This window comes from Ictalurus punctatus, chromosome 25 (genome assembly GCF_001660625.3).
Source record: "Ictalurus punctatus breed USDA103 chromosome 25, Coco_2.0, whole genome shotgun sequence".
NCBI classification, from domain to species: Eukaryota; Metazoa; Chordata; class Actinopteri; order Siluriformes; family Ictaluridae; genus Ictalurus; species Ictalurus punctatus.
The window spans coordinates 5,487,335-5,511,499 of NC_030440.2; the positions used below are offsets into that span (position 1 = coordinate 5,487,335).

Below are 24,165 nucleotides of genomic sequence, written 5' to 3' on the forward strand. Positions count from 1 at the left end.
GATCAATATTGTACATTTATTGAATATATTTCATCCTGTGATCTGTACATTTAAATTGAGAGCAGTGCAACAGTTGGGTGGATGTATACCAGGTATAAGTAATGCCATTATCAAGAATTTTTGGCACAAATTAATTAACTGATACGTTAAAAGGGGGACACTATCTACACGTGGGAACGTGAGCATTGTAATTCGTGTCGAATCTGCTGAGGAATACGCCTAATGGGTATAAACACTGGTCTCGAGCGCAAACAAAAACAAATCTGAGCATTGTATGAGTAATTATGGCCCGTGTTTTGAAGGTAGTTTGTTCCATTGAATTAGTTTTTTTTTTTTTTTTTTTTTAAATCATTTACTTAATTTAATCCTAATATCGTTAATCACGTTATAACCCTACTATGCGTGTTTGCACGTATCGGCGTAATTATCCTTATTGTATGCTAAACGTGAGAAAACTGAAGCCCAATCAGATTCGTCCCCCCTCCCTCCTCACTTCATGGTACGTCCCAGGTGGAAAGGTTGCATCAAAGCGCTACAGCTGGTCACCTGACCCCCACCTCAGCCAATCAATACACACTACTACCTGCTCGTTACTGGACGCGCTTATAACGATTCTCCTTCAAACCGCTTTTTAAACACATGCTCTTGTTTATTTGGCTTGCAGAGGCACGGCTTGATCCTATGAGGTCACTTGTAAACACGGCCAGCTGATATAGTGTGTGTGAGGGGTTTCATGGAGGGCTCAAGTATTAAAAACAGAATAAAAAATCTCCTGCGGTCGCCGTCTATAAAGCTGAAGAAGAACCGACGGCTGGAGAAAGAAAACCTGACTAACAAGGTGGGGTATGTTTTGTTCACTGTATCTTCATTTCAAGAGAAATATCAGCTCATGGTGCTCAATAATGTGTAAAGGAAACGTTGATGAAGTCAGTCATTGTGTAAAAGAAATGTAGACAGCTTTGTTTATTAAGTTGTTTTGAATTCTTTCATTGCCTTAGTGTGAATTCATGAAAACGTCCATTTTAACAGCATGTGGATAATATAATAATCATTAATGCTGCTGGGAAAAACTCCAGAACAATCATACAGTTGGCAGGCAACTCATTCAATGTGCTAATGTATTTAATCAGTTTTTCCCTAGAGCAATGAAATCATGCACATTGAAACTGTCCTCAGAGCCTGAATTTGGAAATGAACTCCAAACAAATCATAAAATTGGGAGCATGAGCTCGCTTACTGGTACAAACACACACATAATACCACGGTTCGTACAGAGGATTCATAATGAAATGTCCAGGGCTTTCCAGGAATTTTAAAGCACTATTTTTTTTTTTTTTTGTACATTGTTTGTTCAAACACTATACAATATATGCCATTCAAACATATTCTTTTTAAATGACAAAAAGTAGCAAAAAAATATATATATAATAATAAATCAGCAAATATATTTTTATATTTGTTAAATATATTTTAACAAATATATTTCAGTCACTTCCAGGCCATTTCCAAGCTGCTGCTCTGCACTGACAAAATCCTGATTTTATAACGGTGACATCATCTGATAAAATCATCATACACAAGTTAAAGACGATGACCGCGCTGTGATATCGGTTATATTTACATGTAAAATGATCACTCCGAGAAGGTTAGAACTGAATGAATGTGCTGCTCCTTTCTACCCCTCACTGAACAGAGTAGCTGCCCGAGAGAGAGGTGCATCTCCGGGGGAAAATCAAAACTACCGTACTGACTATACTACGGTTTCAGATATACCGAGGCATCGGTGGTATTTTCAAGCTTTAGTGTCACGATACTACCGTAGTACCAGTGTATATAGTATGCAATATAATATAACCCTAATATTATATAATATAAAAAAAAAGCATACAAGTATCTTTAAAATCATATAAAAGTACAGATTACTTGTTGAAACTCTGAAAGTATTAACAGAACAAGTAACTCTGTGGGGGGAAGAAATGCTCACTGAGTACTTGATCAATGACATTGATTGCCGGCTGCTGATAAATGCTTTCAGTGATTAAGGACTTTATCAACCAGTCAAGACTAATGAAGGTCACTTTGCCTTGATTGGAACACCCCCCCCCCCCCCCCCCCCCCCAAAAAAAAAAAAAAAAAGCTACCATTGTTATTTATCAGCACCTAGATGATTTGCTTCTACAGGTCGGTGAGCATCAGCGTGTTTTCTTGTGTGATTACAGTGATCAGTGTAAACGTTAACACGGATTAGCCATGATTAATACTATTTACCTATTAAATGCCATTTAAGTTTGAAGACGGATCGATTTCATTATTTTGACGTTTTTCACAGTAAGGAGCCTTCATAAATGGGTGTTTATGCATCACGTGAAAATGTCTTCATACAAAGTGAAATATCGCTTTCCTTCCATGCTGATTTTGAGCCTGGCAGTTCTTTCAATTCATCTTCCTGTTGTACAGTTAACTCTGGAGAGAGTACTTGGTATCACGACTTCAGGAAGTTGTGGACTGACGTGCGATCCTTGCTCCGGGACTGTCGCCTATCTTGCCGGGTGAGTGTAAGGCTTTATAATGGAAGCAAATGTTTTATTCCCAATCCAAATCCATTACAAAGAGTCGCAGTTCAGCTGAAATGTTGCAAGGTAGTCCTTCACACATACAGTGTTTTCAATTGTCTTTGCTCTGTGTGGTGTAAAGTCATTGCATTCCATTAAGAGACCAATTAAGACCTAGTATTTATTCAGCCGAACTAGAATTTGCTTTTAGACCGAGAATAACTGGAAACGTTTGCACCGGTTGGGACTGAAGCTGCGTCGTGTATATTTTGTTATAGCAGAAAGACACGACATGGCAGGGTTTGTATCTTGAAGATCCAGCTTACTAGTGGTGGGCAGTATAGTAAAGTTGTCATTATGACTATGCATGTTACAAAATGTTTGGTTGTTTTTTTAGCATATAGTGTCAGTACTTCTAGAAACCAACTACAGAACTGATCGGCCAATTGTAGAGGACCTGTGAACAAATAGAGGCATCACGCTGTCAAATCTAAATTGCGTAGTAAAAGGAAGCGGATGCATTTGGTTTTAAAACGCATCCATTGTCTTTTTAAATGTGACCTCCTTTTAAAACTCTTGCTGGTTTTAATTTCTTAGTAAGCTTCTTGTATGGTATGGTGATGTGGTGACCTGATCCTCTTGGTGGTTATACGTGTGGCGGCCTAGGAAAACGCTTCACATGGTTACATACATGCATAAACAATTGCATTATTAAAAGATTTCATTCCAATTTCACCTATATATTGTCATATGCAACTGCTGTTTATTCATTTCAGTTGCATTCAATTTAACATAATAAGTTAAAAAAAATAAAATAAACATAACTATGACCATGAAAACTGTCTACCTATATACCTGCCTTTATTTGTAGCCTACAGACAATTTTGCAGCTGCGTTTGTTAAATTTTGCCGAAAGCCCAGGCAAGGTTAGAAAATTAATACATCATTTTGAGGAAATAACAGGTTTGATCTGTTAATTTTGGCTGTTGGACAGATTTCCTTCACGGCAGAATGAAATGAGTTTTCAAAGGCCACCTCACATTTAGTCTTTTTGTCAGGCATCTTATGTGTACACGGGCACATTTGTGTACACACCTTATGTGTGTGTGTTTGTGTCTGTCCAGGTGTGTAGTAGTGCTACTGAACCCCACAAAGAACGGACAGCAGCACATAATCAACACGTCCAGGTAATGAACTGATGTGATTGAATGATGACATGATTAACAATGTTGTATTAAGTTAATAATTTTCCCAAGCATGAACTTTTTTCTTTTTTTTTTTTCTTTTTTCTTTTTCTTTTTCCTTCTTCTTTTTTTTCCACAGGAAAACTATAACTGCTGTAGCCTTTTCATCAGATGGCAAATATCTTGTTACAGGAGAGGTAATATATGTTGTTAATCCAGGTCACATTGTAATTATTTGTAAATAAAAACACTATGGCAATCTAGAAGAGACAATCTCATCATAATGACATGATCTGCGATGTCGATCATATCCTCTCTGCAAGCTACATTCTGGTGTGTGGCTGTGAAGCTGGGTGAGGAGTTGGGTTAAGTCGGTAGAGAAATGTTTTGGTGTGCTTATTTCAGAAGCACATAAATGTGATCCTCCTAGCTGGACCACCTGCATGTTGTGAGTCCCAGTTTTTATAAGGCTTCTTTCAAATGACATGATTATTATTGGTCTAAAAACACAAAAGAAGACAAACTGCTTGTTAAACTAGAACGCTACCTGTGTATGTAACGTAACACCTCAGCAGGTCATAATGACTTGAGAGGATTGGCAAGAGCAAAAACTGAAACGGCATTTTACGTCACGGCAACATATGTTGGTTATTTGAACTGAATCTTATGACGGTCAATCTCTCTCTCTCTCTCTCTCTCTCTCTCGCTCTCGCTCTCTCGCTCGCTCTCTTCTAAGTATGGTCACCTTCCTGCAGTGCGGGTTTGGGATGTGGCTGATGGCTCTCAGGTGGCAGAGCTACAGGAGCACAAGTATGGTGTGGCCTGTGTGGCCTTCTCTCCAAACAGCAAATACATTGTTAGCATTGGCTACCAGCATGACATGAGTGTCAACGTGTGGGCCTGGAAGGTAAACACATGACTAGCCACGTATTCCACGTCCACGAAACAGCAGAGAACAGCTCAGATAACGAGAGGCTCTTCTTGATGTGTTACTCGAACAGAAAAACATGTTGGTGGCTGCTAACAAGGTGTCCAGTAAGGTGACGGCAGTGTCTTTTTCCGAGGACAGCTCCTACTTTGTGACCGCTGGGAACAGACATGTCAGATACTGGTACCTAGAACCCTGCAACTCCAACAAGGTATAGTTTACTGATGAGCTGGAGTGCATCTGGTCGAAATGTTAATTGCACTCTGTATTTCTTGAATGTAATGGAATGAAATATGCTTTCTGTGTTTCCTCTGTAAAACTGGCTCTGTGTGATTCATCCGAGGTTGTAGGACTCTGTTGAAAGTCCTCTAAAGCGTAAGCTCCCATGTTAATGTGGTAGTTTGGCTTTTACTCCTCACTATAGATTTGCACGCTTTTCATCTTATTCCAAAATTTACACACTTTCCCCTTACACTGAATTTACGTGTTCCCCAGACTCGAAATGTCCCCTGAATCCAAATTTATGATTTATCCCCCTTACTCCAGATTTATACAGTTCTCCCTAGTACTCCAGACTTGTACTGTTCAGACACCAAGCAAATAAATTTGATGTAAAGAGGAAACTGTAAATGGTCTGCACTTGTATAGCACCTTTAAACCTTAGCAGTTCAACAAAGTGCTTTACACTGTTTCCCATACACCCATTCACACACGTGCGGCCTCACACACACGCTCACACTCGTACACCAGAGCTGGGGGACACTCCGGCATGTGGAGGGGCCAGGGATCGATCTGCCAACTCTGGGAATAGTGCTTCCTCTGTGCTTAACACCCAATCATTCGTTTCTTCACCTCGTACCTTCACAGCAGCTCACAGCCCCTGTTCCACTGCTTGGGCGCTCGGGCCTGTTGGGGGAGTTACAGAACAACAACTTCTGCGATGTAGCCTGTGGCCGTGGTGGGAAGTCTGAAAGTACGTTCTGCATCACTTCTTCAGGACTGCTCTGTGAGTTCAACGAGAGGAGGATGCTGGATAAGTGGGTAGACCTACGGGTGAGTGTGTGCCAGAGAACCTGTTCCATTTTCACTGCAGAGCTCAGTAGCTCTGTATGGGTAATGCATGAGGGTTTTTTTTTTTTTGGTCTTTTCTAACATTTCTTGTTAAAGGGGTGACTCTGCTACTAGCAGAGATTTAATTTTATCTCTACTTATTATACCAGATTATAATCTGGTGGACCCAATGAGTCCTTGTTCTCAGATTGTGTACTGTGCAATGTCCTTATTTCAAAATTGAGTTATTTGAGCACCATGTAGTATCATCACAGTACTTCCCTTCTAAAAGTTCTCTCCCTAGCTCTTTGTGTTGCACAGCATAATGTTTTGATGTTTATACAGCTTTACCTGAAGAGAACTTCATTTACTTGAAATGCTCAAAATCATATGGTGACACCAGCTATTGTTCTACTTTGTTCATACAAAAAACCTACCATTGGGTTTTTTTTTTTTTTTTTTCTCTTCCCACCAAGCCTTTTGTCGACTAGCATGTGTTTTCTCTTTGCTTCTCATTAGGGTTGTTCAACTGTAAATGAGTTCCGAATGACGGAAAATCAGCAGCAGGCACATCATATCTGTTTTTAAAAGAAAATGATCAAATGATGTTCTTTATGCAAATATCTAATTACCCCACTGTGATCCCCCTCCTATATTTATTTAACTCTGTAGACCAGTACAGCGAGTGCTCTTTTTGTCACCGAGGAGCTGATCTTCTGTGCATGCGCTGACGGAACCGTGCGAGTGTTCAGTCCATCTGACCTGCACTTCATCTGCACCCTGCCTCGACCTCATCACCTGGGCACAGACGTATCTGCTGTAAGCCAGACCAGGTGGGATCAGGCAGTCTCATCCATGAGGCGTCCAACTGTACATAAACCATGATTTCCTCATTATGTCACTCCTTGTGTTTATCTGCTGACATGAAAAAGAAGAAAACACTCGGTCTTTATTCCCGAGAGGCGCAGAAGAATCCCGTCCCTCATGTATAAACATTACGTATTGCACACATCGGTTGCGTACAGCAGCTTTAATGCACACACAGGGACATGTAAGAAGAACACTAAACCCTTTTTTTTTTGTTAGTGACCTCAGATGGCAAAGTAGGGGAATTAAATGGCCAAATGGTGAATGTTGTAGTAAAGAAATTGTTGCAAGCTAATTGTGCTTTAATCAGTTTCTGCTGCAACGGAGTGCGCACGTATTGCAATAAAGAGAATGAACAGAGAATATTTCACTCGAGCAACATGCAATTTATATGTGATGTGCAAACGTGCATCATAACTAATTTTATGGTAAAATGGCCTGGGTCTTTTCATGATCAATTCGTTTAGACCAGGGGTGTCCAGTCTTATCTGGAACGGGCCGGTGTGAGTGCAGGTTTTCATTCCAATCAAGCAGAAGCCTCGCCTGATTCCACCTAAGATAAGATTGGACAACCCTGGTTTAGAGAAAATGTATTATTTGTAAAAGATGGATATATTTTTTTTTTAAATGTGTGTACATAATGTAAAATTTCCTTAGCATACATGATCAGTCACATTGTAACACTTGATCTTATTGTCTGATGCCACCTTTTTGGTAATCTTTCTCATGGCATTTGCAGTTGCATCTTAGCAACAAAATAAATAAAAGTGGGAATAGGGATTATTTCTTAAAATGTGAAGTTCATATTCCAAAGGCTTGTGCTTATATACTGACCTTCACATTGTTTGGGATGTTTGAAGAAAAGGTAGATAGAACTCTTTAAATCTAAAACCTTAGTGTTGTGCTCTGGATCCACCTTGACTATGATCAGGATAAAGTCCTTACTGAAGATGAGTGAATGAATTAATTTCCAGTCCCAGCTAAATGTTTTAAACTGTTGTGGGTTTCTTTCTTTCTTTCTCTCTCTCTCTCTCTCTCTCTCTCTCTCTCTCTCTCTCTCTCTCTCTCTCTCTCTCTAACTTTCAGTCACCTGTTCTCCAACAAACCAGATGCCCGCTACCCTGACTCGGTAGCTGTGACCTATGACCCTGTTAACTTCTGGCTGTCGTGTGTGTATAATGACCACAGCTTGTATGTGTGGGACGTTCAAGATTTGCGGAGAGTGGGAAAAGTGTACTCTGGTCTCTACCACTCTGCCTGGGTGTGGGACGTGCAGGTACATTTTGGGGTGGGCAGTGGGCTAAACCCATAGTTCATTTAGGTTCTAGGATGCTGTTTGCAGGGTAGATTAGATTTAGCACTTTTTCCAGGTTGGTACAAGCCGTCTTCCAAAGCATTATGGGCAGGTGCAAGAGTTACACATATTTAACACAATCAATTTATCCAGTTATATAAGGAATCAAACACAACAGGGCTTGATGTTCTAGGAAAATAATCAACACCAGGATGGCGTGATGCTGTTATTAGCCCAAAAGTCTAGATTATTATCCAATGGCAGCTTTCCCTGAAGTGTTACTCTTATACCACAGTACATTGCCAACACTACATTTTAAGTTATTTATTAAACAATTACAGAATTATTTTGTTTTTTATCCATTAATATTTCAATTTAACATTGTAGGACATCCATGAGCAAGCTAGCTTCTGTGATTGCTTACGTGATGTCAACTGTAATCAGTTATCCCCTGACTATTCTCTCTTTTTTTTTTTTTTTTTTTTTTTTTTTTTTCCCCCGCCTTTGAAATTAATACGACAATAAGAAGGCAACTTGTCATGTTACTGTGAAACTGTGTCAAAAAATAAGTTTCAGCTTTACCTCTAGCTGTTACAAAGTGCTGACACTGGACACTCATTAGAGCTAATACAAATGCAGACAAACATAAAATATGCCTCGACTCTGCTTTATAGCACTTGCTGTGCAGTTTCTCAACGCTGTATGATCTCATCCTGTGAATGATGTGGCAATGCTGTTTTTCAGATATACCCTGGGGCTAAAGAGGAACCTCTGACAGGGCTCACTTCTTCAGGGTTGTTCTTCAGCTGCTCTGCAGACAGCACAGTCCGCATGTGGAGCACAGAGCCACAGATCAACCCAGCCAATAGCAATCTTCTCAGCAGTGTGAGTCTGCTGTTTACTTCTGTAATCCATCGTGTACCTGTAACGCACATGTTTGCCCACAGTTTTGTCTTTTGTCCAGATGGTGGTGCTGTAGCATTAAAACAGTGAATCATGGACTCTCTTGCACTTTTCAGTAGTTTTGCTGAAAGTAGGACACTTTTTTTTTTTTTTTTCTCCCCCAGGCCCAAGAGTATACAGATAACATTTTCTATTTTCTTGTAATGGTCAGTGACTGCCAGAGATTTTCACAATTCTTACGTTTGTCATTGTCCTGCCACTAAATAGGATCTTCGGAAGGTGATTTATACAGCTAGTAACAGCACGTGCCTGCTGGACACTGAGGGAACAGGCACCAGCTGCACAGAGAAGCCAGAGGAGCAGCCTGCAGAGAGCCGAACGGGCATCAGAACCATCTGTGTGAGTCCAGATGGCAAACATCTGGCCTCAGGAGACCAGAATGGCACATTAAGGTAGTGAACTTTTCGTCAGTTTAGTTCTGGCCGTCAGATTTCCCTTGCTTGGTAGGAATGGGGCTTTTCAGGGATCTCACAGTTTGTTATTGTTTTGATTTAAAATGTCAAGGTGCAATTATAGAGCAATTATGCATTTTGATTCATTTAGATCCCCCCAAGTATAAGTGCTTGTGGCTTTTTAAAGCATAATTTCATTTTCATCCATCACAGCAAATGCATGTTTTTGTTCCTCTGTAATATTCCTATTAACTTTAAACTCAAGCATTTTGTATCTTGTAGAATTCATGAGCTTAACACTATGGAGGAGGTACTTAAGGTAGAGGTGCATGACTCCGAGATCCTGTGCATGGAGTACTCCAAACCTGAGACAGGTCTGTGTGCATGTGGTGCTGTTTTGGGTGTACGCTACAAACGCAAAGCTGAGAGTTTGGCATAGTCTCATTAGGATTGACCTCTGCATGTGCTTGTTTGCGATCTGTAAGGAATGAAACTGTTGGCGACGGCGGGTCGAGATCGCCTGATTCGTGTACTGGACGTTGAGGAAGATTACAGTCTACTGCAGACCCTGGATGAGCATTCCTCCTCCATCACAGCTGTCCGCTTCGCTGGTCAGAAATTCAGTTGATATTTGGCACGTGTACATGTGGACTGTAAATCAGCAGTAATAGTTTTGATTTCCTGATAAATACTATCGATCGTCTCTAAAAGATGGTGTTGCATGAGGGTACATAGCTCTATGTTCTGCTCCATGTTTAAATGATTTTCAAGCAAGTATCATAATGAGTGACATAATGAATTCCTCTCATGACAATAACATCCTATAATTCTACTTGTGGAATATTTTTACTCTCGCATATGATCTCCATTTCTTTATTCACTCATTCTGCTTCTTGTGGAATCTGACCTGTGCAGCCAATGAGGGGAAGGTGAGGATGATCAGCTGTGGAGCCGATAAGAGTGTGTACTTCCGCACTGCCCACAGGGTGAGTGCACTTTGGCTTACCGGTAGGTTGTAGAGTGTGCAGATATTTCATTACACCATTATTGGCGACAAATTTTCAGTTCTCGATCCAGTTCCAGAAGTCCTGTTTAGTTCAGAAGGTTCCTTCCTTATAGGGATTCCATTAAGACCTGACTGTATTGTTGTAGTACCTTCCAAATGTTCATTAAAACGGTGCTTTTCGAAGTTCTTAACCTATAAGACCAACCTGTTTGTTGATGCTATTCATGCCATGTGCGTAACCTTTAGGGAAAAGGGATAAAGTTGTTTTTAAATTCTCTTTAAAAATTATATGATTAATCTAGGCCTATAAGCACTTAGAAACTGTATCTCATATTTTTATTTATTTATTTTTCTACGTACAGACTTTCAGAGGAGTCAAATTTAAACGCACACACCATGTGGTGCGAAAGAGCTCTCTTCATGACATGAACGTGGATCCCACCTGCAAGTATGCAGCTGTAGGCTGTCAGGACCGACACGTCAGGTGAATTTGTTCATACGTACTCTCCCATCTGCTCCCATTGACATTTTAAAGCATGTTCAAGCACATTTTCTCTTTATCTATAAACTGCACATACAGTCTTAATGTGATTTTCATCTGGCAGAGTGTTTAACATAAACAGTGGGAAACAGAAAATGTCCTTTAAGGGCTCTCGGGCCGAAGACGGCAGCCTTCTCCGGGTATGTCGGCCTTCTTCACATCACACATCTTACTGAAAGAATGTCTGTACATTTTAGGCATTTTACATTTAACATCATGTATATGTTTTACAGGTTCAGATGGACCCGTCTGGCCTCTACGTGGCCACCAGCTGCTCAGATAAGAATCTCAGCCTGTTTGACTTCCGAACCGGAGAGTGTCTGGCTGCCGCGTTCGGCCACTCGGGTAAACACCGGCATAGCTGCTTAACATTTAAGATTTGTTTAGATTTTTTTAGCTTAGCGATGACAAATTGGGAGGTCTTGATTAATGTGCTGTCTTAAATTGATCTGCTAAAAGTAACAGTTTAGTGTTAATTTTCTCCCATGTTAACGGTCAAAAGTTTAGACGCACTCATTCTTTATTTATTTTCCACATTTTAGAATAATAATAGTCATCAATTCTGGAGTAACACAAATGGAACTATGGGAATTATGTTGTGAGGAAAAAATCCAAAATAAATCTAAATAATTTAATATTTTAGCATCTTCGAATAGACACTTTTTTGGCGTAGAATTTCCAGAAATGTATTCTTGGCATTTTCTCAAAAAATATTTTGAGGAATTTCCCTGAGATGCTTTTTAAACAGTATTAAAGGAGTTCACACCTATGCTGCACGCTTATCGGCTGCTTTCGGAATATTTCGCTCAGAGTCATCCATTTAATAAAATAATTTTTCAGTAAATAAAATGTTAGTTTTCTAATGAAAGAAATGAATATGTTGGCATTATATTTTTGTCTACATCATGAATTTCAAACATTTAATCATACACCTTCAGATCAAAAGGTTTTTAAGATCATGAGAAACATTTCAGTCGAGTGTCTCCAAACTTTTGACTGTTAGTGTTTGTTTGTTTGTTTTTGTTTGTTTGTTTATTTATATAATATATTTATTTATATATATATATATATATATATATATATATGTATGTATGTATGTATGTATGTATATATATGTGTATGTATGTGTGTGTGTGTGTGTGTGTGTGTGTATATAAAATATATTTTTATATATTTTATTTTTATATATATTTATATAATATATAATATAATATATAATATTATATATATATATAATATATATATATATATGCGCGCGCCATTTTTTACTTTGTCAAATGTGACTGATCAGTCAAAGCATGTTTTGGTATTATAATATTGCACTGGAGCCATAGTGAGCTAAAGAAGCAAATGGCACCAAACTTGTCTGGGCTTAGTTGTGTGGGAAAAGAGGAAAATTTGATTTTATTACATTTCTAGTGTGTTAGATTTTTTTTGCCCAATAGAGAATACTTTCCCGTAAATGTACATTTGAACTTGTGTAAAGCTGCTTTGTGACTGTTATAATAATGATTGTAAATACTAAAAAGTGCATATTCCTTTAATAATTCAAAAGAAAACACAAGCTGACAGTAGGTAATGTTTTCTCTATCGGTCTGTTGGCAGAAATCATAACCGGCATTAAATTCACAAGTGACTGCAGGCATCTGATCTCGGCCTCGGGAGATAGGTAGGACCGTTGGTTTGGTAACTGTCCATGTTTGAAGCTACAGTTTGTTTCTCCATGTGTGTGCCAGACTGATGTGTGCTGTGTGTTGTAGCTGTATCTTTATATGGCGTCTCGCTCCTGAGATGAGCATGAACATGAGGGAGCGGCTGGATCAGTTCACGCACGCTACGAGCGGCCCAGCTTTTGCAGAGTCAGTGATCAGGTACACCAATACAGTTTTGCAGTACAGCTTTTTAATTTGACTTGAACGAGCCTGTTGAGGATCTTTTGTGGCTTACGAGCTTGGTACGTTTCAGACGGGCCTCTACAAGCAGCCTGGCGATGCACAGCACCCTGTCTCTATTGACCTACTCCTCAGAGAGTGAGGAAGACTACAATGAAGAAACATTTGAGGATATCCAGACCCCAGATTACCATGATCTGCACCAAACATCATTAGAAGAGGATCAGGGTAACCCAGTCACGCGCTTCACCAACTCTGTATATTTAAATGCGGTCATTCAGGGTGTCATTATTGATTTTGCTTTACCACAGGTGCTTCTGATGACATGAATGACTGGGATTCTTCGAAGGTCAGAAGGGATTGCATTTCAATTACACACTTTTTTTTTTTTTTTTTTTTTCCCCCACACACTTTTATGTATTTGTTTTTGTGTGACTATTTTGCAGATTTTTGAAGATGTAAAAGAGAAAATAATTTTAAAAGTCACTTGTCTGAGAACTTATTGTGATTCATGTTTTTTAAGTATCATGATATGTTTTTGCCTGCTATCCTAAAAAGTCAGTTTGCTGAAGTGTAAGAGGAATAAAACACTTTGTGCTGTTATTGGAAAACCAGCTAGCTCCAACTACTGTTCCTATTGTTTTGTATGGTGTAGTTCCAGGAGTCGTCTACAGGTTCCAGCGTGTCTGAGCAATCTTTGCCCGAGGTTCCACACAGGAGAAAACGCTGGAACTGTAGGATAGGCTCATTTGAGCTGATGGTGAAGTCCATGCTGGAACTTCATCAGTTTGAGTCATTTTCTAAGCCCGGCTCTCCCCTAAGGGGCTCGACAGGCCAGCTCAGCGACCAGGCCTGTAGCAGCACTGCCAGCCTGCACAAAGACACTGTGAGTTCACTACACATCTACTTCCATAATGCACTGATCGATTACAGTAAGAGGTTGTTGTTAATAGTTAATTGATGGATGGTGAGACTGTTATCTAACTGTTAATCTATCCAGTTGTTCATAGATGATATCCTTTGTTTTATAATGCGTTCATTAGGAATGTATACAATACATATGGCTATACACTCACTGTTCACTTTATTAGGATCTTTATTTTTGTGTGAATGAGAAACAGTATAAAGCACTTTGTAGAACTGCTAAGGTTAAAAAAAAGCCCTATATAAGTGCAGATCAGGTTTGGAGAAAGATCTAAAGTATTTCTGAGCTTCTATCCAGCAGTTTCAGTGAGCATGTGCCCTCTGTAACATTAGATTGCTGTTCTTGGATGACAGGAGTGGAACCCAATGTGGTCTTCTGCTGTTGTAGGTCGGCATGTTATGCATTCTGAGGTGCTTTTCTGCTCACAACATTTGTAAAGAGTGGCTGTTTTTGAGTTAGCTGCCTTCTGGCTTGAACCAGACTGGCCATTCGCCTCTGTCCTGTCTCACAAACGAGGCAGTTCCACCATCAAAACTGCCACTCACAGGATTGTGTGGGGGTACCCCCCCCCCCCTCTCCCCTGCACCATTCTGTGTAAACTCTAGAGACTTTTCTGTGTGAAAATCCCAGGAGATCAGCTATTTCAGATTCAGCTATTTCCCACCAGCCCTTTTGACACCAACAAGCACACCACAGTCAAAGTCCCTGAGGTCACATTTTCCCCATTCTGATGTTTGATGTGAACTTTAATTTGAAGCTTTTGACCTGTCTGCATGATTTTACGCATTGGCTGATTTTGAATAATTGGCTAATTGGCTGATTGGATGTTTGCCTTAGTCCAAAGGTGTTCCTAATAAAGGGAATGGTGAGTGTATACATGGGTTAATGACGATGAATGAATGCTTACTAGAAATTATCATCACACTAGGGCTGGGGGATATAAAGACCTGTATAACACTAACTCCATTGTTTGTTTCCAACAGTAACAAGTCTTTGCTTCCATCCAGTGGAGCTGATTACTTAAAGAGAGGTACTGTGTATGTTATTAATGATTTTTCTCACACTAACTCAGAAATGGAGTAAGAGGCGGCAGGCTCGTCCTGACTCTTCCTGGTTGGGTGCTACCTCGTCTCCTGAACCCGAGGTTGTAATACTGAGTTCCGAACTGTGCCCAAGCACTGACAGCTTGCCTGGAGCATACCAGGTGCAGGAGGAGGAGAGCCAGGAGAGCCACAGCCCTGACAGAGGCAGCTCCATGGGCTATGCTAGTGGAGGATCCAGCCCAGAGCAGGCCTATGAAGGTCAGAATCCCAACTACAAAGAAAAACCACAGGAGTACTTAAAGATGCACATTAAAACACCACTCACACAACCACCTGCTAGACACCCTGTTATTAGCCACCATATGTCACAAAGCAAAGCTGCAAGCTCTCTGTAGATATTTATTCTTCACTCATACATGGCTAACAGATGTCCAGAGCTTTGCTTACCAAAACAAATATTATGGCTTTAAATAAATAGTCTGATCTGACTTGCCGGATTTACATGAATTGTGGTTGGTCAAAGAAACCCGTATTTTGATTTTCCATGCTTTTGGTTTGTACATTCTGCACCAGAATATTGTGCAAGTTTTGAGTATATTTATTTTATTACCAAAAGAACAAATTGTGTTCCTTTTTGCTCCGATTTAAAAGGCATCTTTTTGATCTTTCACAGGATCTCTATACTTATAGACCACATACTACACAAACTAGCGATAAGCACAAAGTCATATTTATTCGGGCTACACTATTCCAAAAGCTTGCTAAAGGGAAAAGTCAACTTTTAAAAGTTGACGATGAATACTTAATTGTCTTTGAATTTTTACTTAAGTGTAGTGTTTCAGCCCATTCTCAATATACAGCATAGTCCTGTACTACATGATTATGATCAGATTTAATATACAAATACTTTTAAGGAATTCTATAAACATGCATTACGATATATGCGTGGCAGTCTGGGGGCGGGCGGTTAAAAACCTGGGAAGAAAAGTCACAGTGGCAGATTTTGGTTAAAACTATTTGTTGTGCATATAATATACTTTGACAACTCTGCGTTAGAAAGCCATAAATATATTTCACCAAAGCAGCAGGGAAATGTCTTATTACGTTTTGCCTAGGCTATCTTTTTGCAAAGATCACATTGGGTAAGAAGCCAGTTTAATAAACACAGCAGGACAAATGTTCAGTCTGCATACAGATCTAAAACCATGCTATACAATGACAACTTTTTATAAAAATGCTCCAAGTTTTCTTAATTGAAATCCGTGCAAAATACATAATCCTGTGGTTTTCAGAACTATATAGAGCAGTAAATGGTAATGTTTGGCTATGTAAAGGGTTTTCCCATGGTGCCACACACATTTCTTTATATTTTCCCAACAACTGCCTTTAAACTTCAATTATAAATAAGGTTTAAGTTTAAATTTTTAAAAATAAATATTTATTGTACAGCACAGGGGAATGTATAAAAATCTGCAGTAATTCCACACGCTACAGATATCATGTATGGAATTGGGTTGGGGGAATAAACATTCCTTTACAAATGTCACAGTGATCAGGATGTCCATAGAGCTAGATTACTCAACCTCAACAGACCTGTGTATAATGCTGAGTCATGTGTTTTTTTTTTTTTTTTTTTTTTTGTTTTTTTTTTTTTTTTCTTTTCTTTTCTTTTTTTTCCCCCCTCTTGCTCTCAGGCTCAGATGATCCTGAGCTACTCAGCAATGATGAGGATGATGAAGAGGTGGCAAGGGGAAGGCCATTTCACCAACCAGAGAGCCCTGAACAAGAGAGTTTCCTCAAGAAACACTTTGAGACACTGGCTGACACCAACGACACGGGTAGCGATGATTTTAAAATCTACATATTGAGTATGCATGTGTAAATTCTGATGTTTATTGTTTTACCATCTACAGTGGTGGGTGAAGGTTTTTGAACCCTTTTAGAATGTTTTATATATCTGCATAAATATGACCTACACATTCGATTTTCACACAAGTCCTAAAAGTAGATAACGAGAACCCAATTAAACAAGTGAGACAAAAATATTATACTTGGTTATTTATTTATTGAGGAAAATGATCTGAACGTGGAAAAAGTATGTGAACCTCTAGGATTAGCAGTTTAATCTGAAGGTGAAAATAAGTCTGGTGTTTTCAATCAATGGGATGACGATCAGGTATGAGGTGAGTGATCACCCCGTTTTATATAAAGAACCAGGATCTATCAAAGTCTGATCTTCACAACACATGTCTGGGGAAGTGTATCATGGCAAGAAGGTTTCTGAGGACCTCAGAAAAAGAATTGTTGATGCTCATCAGGCTGGAAAAGAGTTTGGACTCCACCAATCCACAGTCAGACAGATTGTGTACAAATTGAGGAAATTTAAGACCATTGTTACGCTCCTCAGGAGTGATCAACCAACAACGATCACTTTAAGAGCAAGACGTGTAATAGTCCACAAGGTCACAAAGGAACCCAGGGTAAAGTCTAAGCAACTAAATGCCTCTCTCACATTGGCTTACGTTAATGTCCGTGACTGAACAACAATGGTGTGCATGGCAAGGTTGCAAGGAGATAACCACTGCTCTCCAAAAAGATTACTTCTTGTCTGCAGTTTGCTGAAGATCATGTGGACAAGCCAGAAGAGTATTGGAAAAATGTTTTGTAGATGGATGAGAACAAAATAGAATTTTTGGTTTAAATGAGAGACTTGCTAAATTTGGAGAAAGGAAAAGACTGCATTCCAGCATAAGAACCTTATCTTGGTGGTGGTAGTATCATGGTTTGGCCCTATTTTACTGCATCTGGGCCAGGATGACTTGTCATCATTGATGGAACAATGAATTCTGAATTATACCAGTGAATTCTAAAGGAAAATATGAGTACATCCGTGCATGAACTGAACCCCAAGAGAATGTGGGTCATGTAGTAAGAAAACGACCCTAACACACGAGTTGTTCTACCAAAGAATGGTTAAAGAAGAATAAAGTTAATGCTTTGGAATGTCGAAGTCAATGCCCTGACCTTAATCCAATAGAAATGTTGTGGAAGGACCTGAAGAAAGCAGTTCCTCAACATCCCAGAGTTGAAGCTGTTCTGTACTGAGGAATGGGTTAAAATTCCTCCAAGCTGATGTGCAGGATTGATCAACAGTTAGTTATCGGACATGTTTCGTTGCAGATATTGCTGCACAAGGGGGTCACACCAGATACTGCAAGCAAAGGTTCACATACTTTTGTCACTCACAGATATGTAATACTGGTGCATTTTCCTCAATATATAAATAAATAAATGACCAAGTATAATATTTTTGTCTTGGTTGTCTAATTGGGTTAAACTTATCTACTTTTAGGAAATCTGGTGTTGTTTTAGGTCATATTTATACAGAAATATAGAACATAAAGGGTTCACAAACTTTCAGGCACCATTGTATGTTGAGTAACTTTTTTGGTTTGATTATGTTTTGTCCAATCAGCAGGTAATGAACCCAAACCCCAGAGCAGCACTTCAGTGTGTTTCTTTTCCCATGGCTCCACCCCCAGGTACGATTGACATTAGCACACTGGCTTTCCTGATTACCTGATGATGATGATTTTGCACGCATGTGATATTCAGTGCATGTGTTTGTTGTTAGGAGGCTTTCCCAATTCCTCTCCAAGACTGATGAGAAGTCTGAAAAATGTGCTGTATTGAAACCCCTGGTGTCCACAGTACGTCCCTTGCAGAAGGACAACGGTCAGGGGGCGAACTTGGACCAGAGAGCAGACGCGTGCAGTTCAGAGCAGCTACACTCAGCCCCCAAGAGGAGGAAAACTTGCAGGATGCAGAATACAACCAGCCCAATAAGCATGTCCAGGGTGATGAGCCCTGCAGACAAGTCACTTTTAAATTCCATGTCGGCACTCGGCCTAACAGCGAACAGTATGTTGATTCAGATGTTTTTAAAATCACGCAGGTTTATCTTTACTTGCTCATTTATCTGTCAGAAAAAAAACTTTTTTTTTCTTTGAAGGTCGAAAGTGTGTAACCACGTCCCTTTTGAAGCAAGCGCCTGGACCTTCCACACCTGAGGTTCTCGCAGACAGGAACGATTCGATATTGCGGCACCCGTCTCCCACAGACTCGCCGTCTCCGCTGCCATGGGAAAGCCCAAACACTAACCGGCGTCTCAAAGTTCGCTCCTACATGAGTCCCACTACTAGCTCCAGAGCCAAAATCAGCCGCTCCATGTCCCACAAAGAAGGTCTTCATCTTAACCTGTCCAGTGGTCAGACATCTCCATGCCCAGGATCATCCCCTAGCAGTCCATTTCATGCCAGCAGTCTTTTGCAATCTCTATCTGCCCCTCTCCCTGGTCCATGCAACCCAGCTGTACCAAGATTGAGCTATGGTGGATGTTCTCCAAACCCTACTGCTAAAATCACCAAGGCCCGTGTCTCAGCAAGAATGAGTAACCCTCTATCTGAGTATCCCAGCAGGTCCACACCTACTCCCAGTACAGACTCTGCTGCACTCTCAAACAATGTTACTAAGACTGGAGTTCAACACGGAGATAAATGCTATACAAAGGGTCAGGTGGAGCCTACAAAGAATGTGTTCCCCATCCCCGTCTCTCAGTCCGTGTCTGTAAAAGACTCACTGAGCCCTAAAACTTCAGCCCACACCCCACAACACCCCCTAGTGGATGTCCAGGCCTACAGTGTGGCCTGCAAGAGCCAGTCTGATCAAGGTTGGAGTTATTTGTTTAGTCATTATTCTGGTATCTGTACTGTTTCAGTTTATTATTATGATTTGCTTCTTTTAAATGTCTCTTTTTAAATGTAATGTATGTACCGTTATTGATTGTAGGATCAATCTGCAAATCTCTTATCTTGTTTTACAAGAGAAGTAATATGCAGTGTATACGTGGTGATATTAGAACACACATGCCACACCAGCAACCAAAAAACATCCAATAATTTCTGGTTTCTGATTGGCTATAATTAATAATGAACCTGGTCAATGTTGTAAAAGCGCCGATACCAACAATACTCTGTTTCTCAAAATATGTTGTTATTCCGTCATCACTCAGTCCTACAAGGTGCAGCACAATATATTGTACATCATTGGAGCGATTCACACTTTCAATACTAATGCAGCAGAATCCACGAATGGCTAACAAGTTGCATTTATTTATTTTTCTTTTAGACAGATTTCACTAATGTATTTTTGTGCCTGATTTGATAAAATGTGCATCGTATGATTTTTTTAAAACCAGCAATGAATACGTGTTAAGATAATAGCAACTGATCCCTAACCTTGATTTATAAGCCTACCAGTGATGTCAAAACCAAAATGTGCAGCGGTATCATCTCAATGTTATTTTGGGCCATATTGTCCATGTCACAGCCGTAAACTGCACCATTATGGAGATGGCTGTGAAACGGCTTTTCTACTTATACAGTTCTACATCCCCATGTCCAATTTCTCTATTTGCTGTTCTCCAGCAGAGCCCTCGATGAACCTGGAGACTTGCAGACAGGCTGCGGCAGAGCTGTACAATAGCGTGAAGAAGGCCACTCAGCTCTACACTGTGGTAAGTGCAGTTATCCATTGGAGCAAGCAATAAACAAACACACATTTTATATATATATATATATATATATATATATATATATATATATATATATATAATATATATATATATATATATATATATATATATATATATATATATATAAGCACACCCCATAGAAATTGTTGGCTTTTTTGACATACATGGACAAGCAAACATTTGTTGTTGTTCAGTGTGTGGTTTTATTAAGGCCTGTTTCAGAACCCATGAATGTGTGTTTAGATTTGTGTGTGTGTGTGTTGTATTAGGTGAGCTCCTGTGTTGGAAATGTGGGTTCAGAGCTGCAGGCGATGGATCGTGTGCTGATGGAGGCGCTGTTCATGGCACGCTCTGAGCTGGAGGCTGTTCCAGGACTCACCCCTGCATCAGCGGTGACTGCACTTGGTGAAGGTGAAGAGAAGACACTAGCTCTGCTGGAGCAGTACTCTCAGCTTCTACTGCAGTCTGTAGAGAAGAGACTCGAACACAAAATCTAGTCTCAAAAATCTATGCGAGACTAATATCCTGACCTCATTAATATAGTAGTGAAGTAGTAGATTATGCACTGGATATCTATCCAGAAAGGAGATATGTGAAGTGAAGAGAGCAAATTCGACATTTTTTTTGCACAGATTTTAACGGTCAAAATTTTATATCAGGAATTTAGTTTTGTGTTCATTCTTTGCTTCTGAGCACTGCCCTAAGATAAACAACCAAGTTTTATAGTGTTTTAACGTGAGCGTTTTATGTAAGTATATAATAAGTAAGTATATGCATTTATGTTTTTTAAATACATGCTGGACTTTTGGATATTTTTTTTAAAAATTATTATTATTTTAATAAAGTTTTAAGCATGCATCACATACTCTACTAAATTCAAATGGGAGAACTCTGTGAGCACAAGACGAGGTCTCAAGTGTGGTGTGTTTTTTAAAACTAAAGAGTGAGTTTGTGTGTTTATTGATGTGTTTCTGGAACATGTGACCTCTGAACCACAGGTTCCATTAACATGCTGTTGCTACAGTTCTTAAAATAAAACGAGGAGCAGTTAAATACTTCTTTGCTGACTTTAATAGTCATTAACCAACCGTAGTCATTTCACATCAGGTTTATGTAATTTCTTACTGATCATAGAATAACACAATAATTGTATAGATTATCTCTCAAATACAAATACGACTTTACATCCCTGTGTACCACATTAAGGAAAAAGTTGTGAGCGATGCATAACAACCCTTCAGCAAGTCTTCAAATTAGGAATGGCAAGTATCTGTTCCATTATTTTTGCAAAACATTCTGTGGCTGGAAAGACTTGGATAGTGTCCATAGTGAAATATTTTGACTAACATAAATGAACTAATACAGTGTTAAGGGACAGCAGAATTAAAGATGGCGTGCTAGAGCATTATACACATGCAATGTTGATTGGGTAAGGTATAGATCGCGGTTATGTCTCAGGGAAGAGTGTCCACATTGACCGATGTAAGATTGACATCATGCAGGATGTTGATGCGATCAATCTGGTTCACCTCTCTGATGCGGTGCTTGAACTCAAATATAGGTGTGTTATTGACTGCCACTTTGAATTCATTGATTGTACAGAGGATCTTCATCTATAGAGGAAGAGGAGATCCTGTAAATATATGCAGAGCTCAAGTCTGCATTCAACATCATAATGAACTTTTATATAATGCCATAAACCTTTTATTTGTATTGACCATTTAGCAGCTTTTAACATTTATGTTCTCTTGTGAGTACATCAACTCTTACCTCAAAGTTTTGTCCTGCCACAAAGGGAAATGGTGCCTGGAGAATTCTCTCCTCTTGTCCCCACTGATCCCCCAACTTGTGGTTGCGAACAAGGACCTGCTTCCCCTTCTCATCGAAGCGTGAGTTGATATGCATGGCAATGTCATTACCACGCAGGAAATTAACAGTAAACCTGGTATCCAAAGATCAAATTAAAGCTGTAGTGTTACAACGCTACTGCAAATCTGCTCTAACCGATATTGGTGCTTATTATTTAAAATTACAGTTCATACCATAAACACATTATTTAAACACATTGTTTAAAATAGCTGGACCTTTAGAATATTGACTCACATTTTTGCATCTGGCTTCACTTGTCCTCTTATTGTAAGCATCAGCTTATCATAGATGCCTCGGGGAAAATTCATGTTGAAAGGCACCGACTATGGTCAAAATAAATTGAAACAGTTTAGGGTTGCAGTCTAACAGTGTACTCGAACAACATTTGATTGATTTGACAGTTTGAAATCTGACACCATTTGTCAGTCAATCATGAATAAAGGTCAAGGAGTGAGTTGCGATATGTTATACTGAAAATTGTAGACCAAGGTTAAAAATTGCAAGCATCTAAGTCCAGTGACTTACCACAGGCCCTGTGGGTGGAACAGGTGGCCATGGATGCTGCTGAACTCCAGGGCCCTGATTAGGCCATCCTGGCTGCCCAGGGTTTCCATGCCATGATGGGGGAATGGGGTTGTGGAGCTGTGAAGGCCAAGATGGTGGGATTGCTTGGCTAGGTGGCATTGGCTGGTTTGGTTGACTTGGTGGCATTGTTTGGCTAGGTGAGATTGGTTGGCTTAACTGGTTAGGTCCCATGGATGCAGGACATGGCCAGACTGACTGGGTGGGTGGTGCTGGCTGGTAAGCTGGCCAGTTTGGTGCAGTGGGCTGCATCCCGGGCCAGTTAGCCTGGTTGGGCTGATGGGGACAGCAAGGTTGGTAAGGTTGACTGGGCCACACTGGGGCCCCTGGTTGCTGAGTGCTCTGGCAAGGCCATATACCGTTGCCCTGGGGTCCAGATGATGGGTTGTTCATCATATCTAGAAGCTGTGCATCAGGAACAAGCATTGGAGATAGATTGTTGGTTTTGTATACGGTGAAGTAAACGGTCATATGGACAAGCTGTAATATACTGACACATCTACACATGCTGTAATCATGTTCGTTTATGTATCTATTTCAGGGTAAGATATTTTGTTCAATATAACATTCAAAAAGATATAGAATAGTATCTGAATATTATAATCATATTCACTAGATGATGCTTTCATGTATAATCATCTAGTAACAAGAGTTCTATGAGCATTTTAGTAAATGCATTCATATTTTCCACGTGGAAGACATTCATATGGTTAAAATGGGTGTTTTTAAAGCACTGAAATGTGCACTGCAATTGTAACCCAAACCACGATTGCATGATTTTATTTCTGTAATTTCTTGCAAAGCAGACATATTAAATGTCAGAGACGCAGTACATTAAATGAATGTAAGGCATTGTGCATTTTGAATGAGTTAGATTGCAAACAAGAGAAAATGTCATATACCATAATGAATAAATAAGCAGACATAGAACATTTTAGTTAAAATGTTGGATTACCCCACATATACTCACACTAAAATCAAGAAATAAAGAGAGCATTAACATACCTGTTAAAGTGCAAAGCAGACTGGGATACACAAATGCAAAAGATCTTAGAGAGGATGTGAAAGAAACCTGCATAACTGCATACACATATATACTTGGCGCACTCCCCACTCCCTCTTTCCGAGCTTGCTAAACGTTGGGGGAAACCACACCAATTGAAGGAAAGTCACATTCCACCTCATTAGTGTTAAACAAGGCTTTGTATAAACAAGACAGGTTTGGGTAAACCAATCCAGGGTGATACATTGGAGTACCTGAGTATATCATACTGCATTATTGTGAGCAGTCATGAGACTCCTGCTAACTGCACAAAACTCGCTTGAGTCAGGAATGCAATAATGCAATAACAGCAGCACAGCTGAGCTGTTGTTCAACACTGACCATCTATAAAGCCCCGTTGTTTAGGCCGGGAAGGGTTAGCCACTTAGTGTAGATGAAATCTCACAATGCTATAACGCATTAAAAAAGCACGGCAGTTTGT

At 39.7% G+C, this 24,165-nt stretch overlaps 2 protein-coding genes across 5 annotated transcripts; one reads left to right on the plus strand and one right to left on the minus strand.

The window, feature by feature from the left end:
• The first annotated feature begins 562 nt into the window (after window positions 1-562).
• Window positions 563-21,032, plus strand: LOC108258089 (mitogen-activated protein kinase-binding protein 1). 3 transcript variants are annotated; one of them, XM_017456443.3, is made up of 29 exons: window positions 563-838; window positions 2,458-2,549; window positions 3,677-3,739; window positions 3,876-3,933; window positions 4,473-4,643; window positions 4,738-4,875; window positions 5,532-5,717; window positions 6,387-6,547; window positions 7,668-7,857; window positions 8,620-8,760; window positions 9,046-9,230; window positions 9,513-9,604; window positions 9,716-9,841; window positions 10,146-10,216; window positions 10,599-10,720; window positions 10,842-10,917; window positions 11,011-11,122; window positions 12,383-12,446; window positions 12,538-12,648; window positions 12,743-12,897; window positions 12,981-13,018; window positions 13,325-13,555; window positions 14,667-14,895; window positions 16,332-16,475; window positions 18,113-18,179; window positions 18,272-18,558; window positions 18,650-19,366; window positions 20,124-20,212; window positions 20,500-21,032. In XM_017456443.3, the coding sequence occupies exons 1-29, from the start codon at window positions 734-736 to the stop codon at window positions 20,725-20,727; spliced, it is 4,449 nt and encodes a 1,482-aa protein (XP_017311932.1). In that variant the 5' UTR covers window positions 563-733; the 3' UTR covers window positions 20,728-21,032. The 3 variants fall into 3 exon arrangements, with proteins under 3 accessions (XP_017311932.1, XP_017311935.1, XP_017311934.1); XM_017456446.3 differs by having other exon boundaries at window positions 20,127-20,212; XM_017456445.3 differs by having other exon boundaries at window positions 18,116-18,179.
• A 251-nt stretch (window positions 21,033-21,283) lies between these two features.
• Window positions 21,284-23,842, minus strand: LOC108258090 (galectin-3). 2 transcript variants are annotated; one of them, XM_017456448.3, is made up of 5 exons: window positions 23,687-23,841; window positions 22,625-23,086; window positions 22,334-22,422; window positions 22,001-22,172; window positions 21,284-21,843 (listed from the first exon to the last, which is right to left on the minus strand). In XM_017456448.3, the coding sequence occupies exons 2-5, from the start codon at window positions 23,075-23,077 to the stop codon at window positions 21,685-21,687; spliced, it is 873 nt and encodes a 290-aa protein (XP_017311937.2). In that variant the 5' UTR covers window positions 23,078-23,086; window positions 23,687-23,841; the 3' UTR covers window positions 21,284-21,684. The 2 variants fall into 2 exon arrangements, with proteins under 2 accessions (XP_017311937.2, XP_017311938.2); XM_017456449.3 differs by having other exon boundaries at window positions 21,726-21,863; window positions 23,687-23,842.
• Between the last annotated feature and the right edge of the window lie 323 nt (window positions 23,843-24,165).